This window comes from Austrofundulus limnaeus, unplaced genomic scaffold (genome assembly GCF_001266775.1).
Source record: "Austrofundulus limnaeus strain Quisiro unplaced genomic scaffold, Austrofundulus_limnaeus-1.0 Scaffold127, whole genome shotgun sequence".
Lineage (NCBI taxonomy): Eukaryota > Metazoa > Chordata > Actinopteri > Cyprinodontiformes > Rivulidae > Austrofundulus > Austrofundulus limnaeus.
The window spans coordinates 642,776-652,083 of record NW_013952529.1 but is presented as its reverse complement, the minus strand read 5'-3'; the positions used below and the strand labels follow the sequence as shown (position 1 = coordinate 652,083).

General features: G+C 40.5%; 2 protein-coding genes across 2 annotated transcripts in view; one reads left to right on the top strand and one right to left on the bottom strand.

Moving 5' to 3' along the window:
* Window positions 1-9,308, top strand: part of LOC106522354 (tripartite motif-containing protein 35) — a gene marked incomplete at its 3' end in the record, with an annotated part of 221,193 nt that overhangs the window by 142,623 nt on the left and 69,262 nt on the right.
* The window catches only part of stab1 (stabilin 1), a gene marked incomplete in the record, with an annotated part of 80,046 nt that overhangs the window by 28,977 nt on the left and 41,761 nt on the right, over window positions 1-9,308 (bottom strand). The window contains 12 exon segments of the mRNA XM_014015325.1: window positions 349-544; window positions 688-801; window positions 953-1,006; window positions 1,930-2,058; window positions 2,764-2,898; window positions 4,479-4,583; window positions 4,652-4,753; window positions 4,833-4,910; window positions 5,133-5,244; window positions 5,372-5,505; window positions 7,162-7,209; window positions 7,374-7,469. Coding sequence (XP_013870779.1) covers window positions 349-544; window positions 688-801; window positions 953-1,006; window positions 1,930-2,058; window positions 2,764-2,898; window positions 4,479-4,583; window positions 4,652-4,753; window positions 4,833-4,910; window positions 5,133-5,244; window positions 5,372-5,505; window positions 7,162-7,209; window positions 7,374-7,469 — 1,303 coding nt within the window.

Genomic DNA, 9,308 nt, shown 5'->3' with positions numbered 1-9,308 from the left:
GTTTTAATGATTTCTAAATTGTCAGTTCTTTTTTTCTGCTCTGTTGTCAACATGTACAGTAATGGGAAATCCAGACTCTTGACTGTTTAGCGTTAGCCGTTAGCTTCACCAGCCGATCACACGCCCACGTGGTTTCTGAGCTCCAGTTCTATAGAACCTCTTTGGTTTTAACGAAAAGGTGCCCATCTGTGAAGTGTTAATAATTTCTGCAATAATTCTGATTTGAGGAGTTGTTAATCTAGTAGTTGAGGCGACGCCCTCCACGTCACAGGTGCTAACAGTGCTAACAGCTCACTCTAGTGTTATTCAGCTCTACGTCAGAAACGACCGTGTGTGTGCGTTGCTCACTGGAGGAGCAGTTGACTCCGTAGCGGCCCGGCTCACAGTCCTCGCAGGCGGTGCCGTGGAAACCCTCGTAGCAGCGGCACTCTCCGTTGCCGTGGTTACCGTCCTGACACTCCCCGTGGCCGGAGCAACGGCTGCCGGCGTCTCCGGGGCACTTGAAGCACTCGTGGCCGTAGAAACCGGGGCAGCAGGAGTGGTCCTGGGGGACACCGAGCGTCGGCGTTATCATCAACCACAAACCCTCACCTCATTTCAGTGAAATGTTTTTACAAACCGCAGGAACAACTCTGAGTTTTTAACTCTGTAAATCTGTGATGAAAGGAAAATAAACTGTCAGCTGACCGTGGTCTGTCGGAGACACTGAATGACACAGCCCGGCACAGACTTCCTCCTGGACATGACCCGCTTCCTGTACACACAGTTGGGCTTCATGTTGGCAGGAAACGTCTCTCTGATCTGCAGCAGGAACAAAGAGGACCTCTGTCAGCAGGTGGAGGAGCTTTTCTTCACTGAATTACAGCTTTGTTGGAGCCACATATCAGCCTCCATCAGGCAGAAGAAAACACCGAGAAACGGTTGTAGAAAAAAGACAGAAGGTGTTTCCTACTGGAGAGTAGCTGAAGAGGCAGCGAGGAGGTCCTTCACAATCTGAACACCTTCCCTGGACAAACACAGACAGATCAGAGCTCATTTATTCACACATTTATCCCTACACTTTGATTTGTTTATATTTATTTAATAATTTTTACCTTAAAGGGATCCACGATTAGTTAATAAACATATATTTTAACTGTAAAATAAAGACTGTAAAAATACTGTAGGCTGTTTAGGTTTTATAATTTTTAAAGTAAAAGTTTAAAAATATATTTTAACACGGACGGAGCCATTTTATTTCCACACAAAGCATTCTGGGTAAATGATGACGTGGATAGGTCCTCGGTGCGAGGCTGCTAGCGAGCTATATCCACCCTGAAGGTTAATCTTGGACAATATCTGATGATCGACTCTTTTAAATGAAACCAGAGAGCGTTGACAGAGAGGAGAAGGTAGAAATGACTCAGCCTGGAACTGAAAATATGGATGGAGGACAACAGAGCTGTTTCATGGAAGAACAACCTCAGATTAGCCTGTTAGCTTTAGCTCTGACGCTATATTGCCTTATATGTATTAGCTCAGCGCTAGAGCAACAAACAAGCTAAACTGAGGTCCTCCATCCATATTTTCAGTTGCAGCTGAGTCATTTTTGTGTTCCCCTCTCTGTCATGTGGATGGAGGACCTCAGTGATGAGAGAATGTGTAGTGCTGAGCTAATACATATATATGGTGATAGTGTCAGGGCTAACGCTAAAGCTAACAGGCTAAGTGGGGAATCACAGTAAAAGCAGGCATAATGTTCCTGACAGGAGATTTGTAATGTCACTTTAATATCGGTTTGTAATATCAGAATCAGAAATTAAGTGTTGAACAATATAAAGTCAATATCGAGCACCTCTGTTTGTTACATTTGATTTGGCCTTAACATATAAAAACTAGAACAGTAAACTATTTAGAGTTTATTTTTTATAAACGTTCCTCCAGCCTTACTTTGACTTGCAGGAAGACGTCTTTGCTGCATCTGTTGCGTTGCACTGTGAGCACCTGCGGGAGCACCATGATGATGCCGTTCTGTGTTTCAGTGAAACTGCTGTTCAGAAGAACGTTGTTCACGACCGTCTGCAGAACAAGAGGAAATAAAACTCCTTCTGACGAGCAGGTAAATCTCCCACATCACAATAATCCCTTCATCAAAGCTTTTTTACCTTATTTAAGCTTATTTATCAAGTTTTTTTGAGTTTTGTAAGTAAAAACTTAAAAAAACTCTACTTTTGTAGGTGTGCCAAAATATGCCAATTTATGCTAAAGGAAAAAACGCCTAAATATTTTTAAACTAAAACCTCTGTAACTTTGTTGTAGTTCACTTCAGCAGCATGAGGTTTTGCACAGGTAACGTACATAAGTGGACTCATGGTTTCCAAGAGTTTTTAGCCTTATTCATTATGCTTTTGAAAAGGTTATAAACTGTATAATGCAGAAAAACCTCAGGCGGGGAGCTTTTTTTCCTATGTTCCATCCTCAGTATCTCTGAAACAAAAGCATTTGATGTGATACTTACAGTCCTGATGAAATCTCCCGTTAGCTTTATTTTGATATCAGGTGCTGAGATACACCCAGTTACATTTGGGCATACTTTTTCGAGCACAAACTTCAAGAAAACTCCTTGGGGTTGAAGAGGATCGTTAATCCTCCTCTTATTATCCAGGCAGATCAGGGGAGTTCACCTGGCTGTGTCTCACCTGTGACAGCTGGGTTCTACTAACTGCATGTGTTTCATTTAATTGACTCTCTCTGGGGTCAGGAAACTGTGCAGCTTGTTCTTACCTGGTTTTTGTTGTTCAGGTGGAACTGGACCTGGTAGTCGGCGCCCAGCAGAGTGCTCTTTACCAAACCGTCGTGCAGCTGGTCCGGGAAGAGCATCTCTTTGGGAATCACGTGGTACCGGAACGTATCCGAGTCCTGGACGGCAGAAACGAGGAGTTAATGATGAAACTGTCCGGATTTTAGCCTTTTTCTCTTTTAACGTAAATATTTTCACTTTAACATTTTAGCGATTAGATAAATAAAGACTGCAATCCTAACCCCTTCCTGTGGAAGTGAAGCGTGAATGCTGGGATCAGCTGAACCTGATATCAGCTGAAGAAGACAAACTGAGCTTGTAAACTTAAAACAAGATGAATAAAAGCTAAAAAAAAGTTACAATTAAATAAGTGTAGCTACCTTTTAGCTACTTAGAGCTAAAGGTTTATGGTAGCATAAGGTTAACTGATGGCTAAATGTCACAAAAAAGGTTGCTAGCTAAAAATCTTGAAGTTGCAGGTAGATAACTCTACCTCTAAGTAGCAAAAAGGTAGCTAAAAGCTTAAAGTAGCATAAGATTAGCTACAAGTTAAAATTAAAAAAGGGTAGCTAGCTAAAAATCTAAAATATGCTAAATGCTATCAAGTATCTAAATGCTAAAGTCAAAAGCAAAGAAATGCTAGTTAAAAATAAAAGTAGCAAAAGGCTAGCAATAGGTTAACAGGAGTTAGATGCTAGCCAAAATCCAAAAACTAAAAAGTATTTGAAGACTAAATAAAAGCTAAAAGTAAATAAACGCTAGGTAAAGCTAAAGGTGGTGAATTGATAGCTGCAAACTAAAAGTTGTAAAACGGTGAATAAATGTAGCTAAAACTTAGCTAGATGCTTAAAGTAGATAAAGATTAGCCTCTGCTATATTGGGATACTTTAGCTTTAAAGTAGTGAAATGATAGCTAAAAGTAACAAAGGTTAAGCTAAAAGTGGCTAAAAGCTAACTAACAGGTAGCCGAAGACAAAAATTGTCCTGGTGCTGGAGGCTATGCTGCATGTTCCAGCTGGTTCTCTGCTGTTCAGCAGGTCTTCAGGTTCTGCAGAAGAAACATCTACAACATTCTGGCCCAGGGCTGGACACACCTGGTGCAAATCGTTAAAGGTGTGCTGAAGTAGTTTCAGTCCAAACACCTTAAAGGGCCTGTGACATCACATTTTTGTAATAAATGTGAATGTGTTTTTGGAAAGAGAACATTGATAACATATTGTAAAACAAATTTCACGCTGCTGAAATGAACAGCTGTTGAGATATTTGCATGTGAAGAAACAGGAAGTGATGTCAAAGGGGAATGTCTGCATGTAAACAGAGCGCTGTTACAACAGCCAACAACACAGACTGTATAGACAAATCTGATGTTTTTTTTATTATTTTAAGTCACTATCAGAGTTGAAGAAGCGTTTAAATAATATTGTTTCAATAAACAAAAACCAGAGTTTCTTTTCTTAAAGAGTTGCCCTTTGATGTCACTTCCTGTTTCACTTCGCTGAGCCAAATTCAAGAGAAAATATGCCAGTTGAGATAAAATAGGTAAAATCATATGTATTATGCAAATTTTCTTAAATATAAATATATTTTCCTTGACTTTTTGTATTTTAAGGATAAGCGTGTCACAGGCCTTTTAAACAGGAAAGCAGCAGAAAATGCTGACTCAGCACTCAAAGTTAACTGGATCGGATGGAGGACCTACCAGCACCGATGAGTTCGTCCTGCTGAGGTGCTGCCTGACGGCCTCGTCTGTCGGCAGCAGGAGGGTAAACTCCAGATCCTCCAGCTCACCTGACAGGTTGTACACCTGCAACAAGGCGGAGTCAAGCCTGCGGTACGACCTTCAAAGGTTAAACACTCAGGAGAACTTCTCACCAGAGCGTATCGCCCGAAGAGGGAGAAGCTGGAGGATGAGTTCAGGAAAGCCATCAGCGTCGGGGGTTCAGGTGGGAGACTGGAGAGGGGCGGGGTCATGACCTGACATCACAGAGAGATTACAGGTCAACAGTTACGTCAGTTCCTCGTTACGTTTTATTCTCTCAGAGGTGGTCTGTACCTGGTTTACGATGTGGAGGTAACCGTTGCGTGCAGGCAGGTTGTGAACAATGATGGCAGCATTTCCAATATGGATTATCTGCACAAAAATAAAAACAAAGCACTCATTTTGTCTTATAGTCCCAGATTATCAGTTATTTTTTAATAACTGACGGTGGAAAACTTCAGGATTTGAGTTGTTTGGAGATGGCTGCATCTATCTACAACAGGTAAGATGTTTATTATTTAGGATTTTACACAAACCATCTGAACGCAGACAGGTTGTGGTTTTTGTCAACTGGACCCAGGATCTGGTTCTTACCCCACTGATGTTCCTGATCTCCCACTGAGTGGACGGGTTCAGAGTGGGCAGCCTGCTCCCCACCAGACGGTCCAGATCCTCCACAGAGTAGACCCCCACCAAGATGTGAGCCCTGAAACCAGGAAGAGGAAACACATGATCACCATCATTCCACAGCCTGAACATGCAGCTTCAGATGGACTGGAGACCTGTCCAAGTGTCCCCCACCCCCACCCCCCACCCGAAGATGAACCACTGACCGCAGGAAGTGAGGCAGGCGGTGTCGGCTGGTCCAGAACGAGTTCTCATCGGCGCTCATGTTCTTCAGGACATCTCGAGACGGAACCAGGACTGTGAGGTTCCCGCTCAGATCCTCGGAGGCGTGGCTGAACTTCTAGAAACGGACCAACAGATAAAGATTCATTAAAAAACGAAAATAAAATCCTGAGTCACTAAAAGTGTAGGGGTCACCTCGAGTGAAAGTATCAAGAAAACTGTCTTGATGCATCTCAGTAATCCAGGTAAAGGTTTTTTATCAAGGAAACTGTCTTGGACTCTCAGTCCTCTGATGGGCCTCTAAAGGGACAAGAACTCTGTTCCACTTAGAACTGAATTTAGGCCACCTCAGGTCGCCTTAACCTTTCAAAGAGACATTCTCTTCCCTTTTAATCAGATAATAGACAGAAGAATCTTCGTCTTATTTGATTTATTGTTCTCTTAACTGAAAGTATTATGCATTTTGATAGTCAGAGAATGTTTATCAGTTACAGAAGAGAGGACAGATCTCTTTTCTCCCTCAGTATGATTTCAGCCATGTATGGTTTTTCTGTGGGAAAAAATCTTAAACTAAAATAATCTTTATGGTTTAAAGTTGATGAAATATCAATGTTTTACTTGTCTGAATCATATTTGCAAATGTTTTGAACTTGAAACAATTCATTTTTCTTTCAGTTATGTTTTGAAGACTTCTCATCAGATGATAATTAATATACAGTAGGTCATGAAATGTTTTGTTCTGAATCACACAGCATCAACAATCTTGTTTAGTTTCTGGAGGCACGGCAAATCTCTGAAACTAACCTTTTCCTTGATATAACTTCTCTAATCTAACCTTCTGGAGGGCGGAACTTAGATTCTCTAAGCTTCTTTAGTACTAACAGTTTCCGCCCAGACGGCAGTAGGTGACGGACCGCCGTCAGTCACTCTGACAGCTAGACCCTCAGAGTCAGAAGCTGAGCTGACAGTTTTTGGCCCCTTCACACCAACGGGGAAAACCTTACAGCCTGGCTCAGACCAACGCCTGGTCGATCCACTTCAGAAAACCTTCAGACAGAAGTTTTATTTTGAAGCCAGTTTCCAATTTGGGGTCGCCTTCTTTCTACAGCTTGACGCGGACGCAAGCAAGACAAAAACACGCCTTGGGGTTCCCTGTTTGACGGTCCTGAGACGGATTTTCTAGCAGCACCCCCGAAATACCTGGACAAGGTGACAGAACGTCATCTTTAAGGTAAAAAGCTGGCTGTTATGAACCTCTCTGTCTGGCCGACGCCGAGTAGAACGCTTCGCCCTTCTGGTTAAAACCCACATTATTTAAGATAAAAGTGTAGGAAAGCTAACACCTTACTTTCTACTTTTTCTTAAACTCTTCCTTGCCAACCCTAAGATAATTGCCTCAAATTGTCTGGTATCAAACATCTAAGCTAGACGTTTGTGTTTCTATTTAAGTGTGGTTAACAATAAAAAAGTTAAAAGCTTGTTATTGTTGGTCCCAAACTTTTATAGGAAATTAATTGTTCACAATCAAGTGCACTTAGTGATTCTGTATGATTTGTAAAATAAATGATCGCAATATTTATGGATCAAATCAACATTCACTGAGTGAGAGTCACTTCTTGTGTCCATTCAATTTTGCACTATAGGAATGTTTACCCAAAATAAAAGTGATCCTTGCTAAATAAATTACTCTTATAACTTTGTTATAAAGAAGTGTAAGACTGAACTCTTACAAAAGATTAATTCAAGGATTTATTTTAAAAAACTTTAGACTCACCTGGATCAGTTTGAAGAAACTGTACATCTTTATGTTCATGTCCAGCTCCTAAAAACAGTTATTTGAGTTAAAAAAATGAAAATATAAATCTATTAAAGCTCAAAATTAGAAGAAAATATGACATTTAGTTTTTATAACCCTGATAAAAAAAAACAAACAAGTCTTTATATAACAGGCCTGACTGAGCAGCTCTGATCCATCTGAATATTTACATCCAGTAAAGATCCGAAGCAGATCTTCCCGTCTCCTGCGTAGCCGTCAGGACAGGTGCAGGTGTGAAGCCCGCCCTGCTTCTGCTCACACTTCGCCTGGAGACAGAAAAATAATCCGTCAGCTACAAAAAGTTGGATATTTATTCCTTACCAACGAACCAGCTGCTCGTTCTCATCAAATATCCCTGATTTTAAAATCATTAGCAGATATTTAGTTTTCCCAGAATGCATTGCACCTGCCCTTTTAGAGAGGAAGCCGTTTGTAAACAAAGCCCAGATGCTGGAGCAGAGGAGGAGACATGAACGAGGGAGGTGAAGTGAGGGGAGTCTGGAAGGCCAATAAGGACAGCAGGAATTTCAGGAATGCAGTTTTATGGTGTTTTCATGGCTGCAGGAGGAGCTGAGGATTGTGGGTTTGCAGGTGCGTGTTGTCGCCGTGTTGTAGTCGTTTGTCTCCATGTTGTCTGCAGACAGATTTAAAACCAACCCCTAGATGTTTCTTTTGTTTATTTGGACATCTAGTCTTCAGTTATAAACTAAGCATCAGTGTAATTCATTTTCTTTTAGGGACTAATAAAATATTTTACTGGAATTCCTTTGTTTTTGTGTATTTTCACAGAAGAAAAACACAAACTGTTACAGATTTTTATCTAAAAACAGTATTTATTTTTCTAAACTAAAGCCAGGATCTCTCTGGGCTGCGAGTGTTGGAGACCAGTTTGTCTCCAGAACATTTTTCATTTAAAAACTAAATAAATTAAAAAATGTAATTTGTTTTTTATCACCCCAGCACAAAAAGCTCACCAAAATATAAAAACAGACTGCTGGAGACTATGTGGTGACATAATTTGGGCTTGTTCAAAAGTTTTACCTTTCTGACAAGAAATTCATAGATGTTTACAAAACATTTTTCAGGTAAACATACCTTTTGATTTCCCCACATATATATTTAGCAGTGGTGGGCACAAGCCTGCTAAAGCGCAAATCAGCTAATTGCGGACCTAAATATTTCATTTGTGCTTTAGCGGACTTACTAGCTATTATAATTCATAAACAGATTTGCACTTTATAAAATTAAAATGCAGTACTGCTAATAACTAATTATCTACCAGTCATCATTATGTTGAACAGCAAAAGGTATGACTGTCAATGAATCACAACACATGTGATCTATCCAACAGCACCCCTCCCAGATAAACACTCTTATTGTGAAGGTATACATCCTGTTGACTGTTGCTTTGGGTCACGGTTCTCATTTTACATACATTTCCCACAATGCTTTGTGTCTGCTTACGTAGCAGGAAGACAACAGCAAAAACAGTAAACGTTTGTAATCCATACTAAAATTTTGTATGTACTGATTTATTTTACTTTACAATCAGAGCTCCTTTTCAAAAAAAATAAAGTTTAAACGTTGGAACTCAAAAGCAATCGGCCAACGGTGTTAGAGACTCAGAAATGATTTAAAGATGTTATGCTGGTGAAGACTGACATCTAGTGGTCAACTGGAGCAACTACATGGAAAACATCCTGATCCAGGTAGAAAAAAAATCGAAAAGAAAAAATAAGTAGGTCCTCTGGATGAGTTCTTCTTTAGTGAAACGTTTCGTCTCTCCTCCAAGAGACTTCTTCAGTCTGATGAGTTTCAGGTGAACTGGAAAACTTTAAAATCCAATGGAATCAACCGAACTAGCAATCTTCAACAACTTTTTAATTTTTACACCAGGAGCCACAGTTCGGTTTCAGGAAATCACATCCCCAGCAGTCGGTGCTTGTAGGATTAAGCTGTCCAAGGGTTCATACATCGCCAGTTGGCAGTGTTGTACTTGTATTGTACATGACATGTTGCCAGCTAGTAAATATAAAATTGAACTTGCAGTTTAAAATTGGCTTCCACTATTTTTTCCTATGGCATAAGCGTTTTTTGAAGTTGTG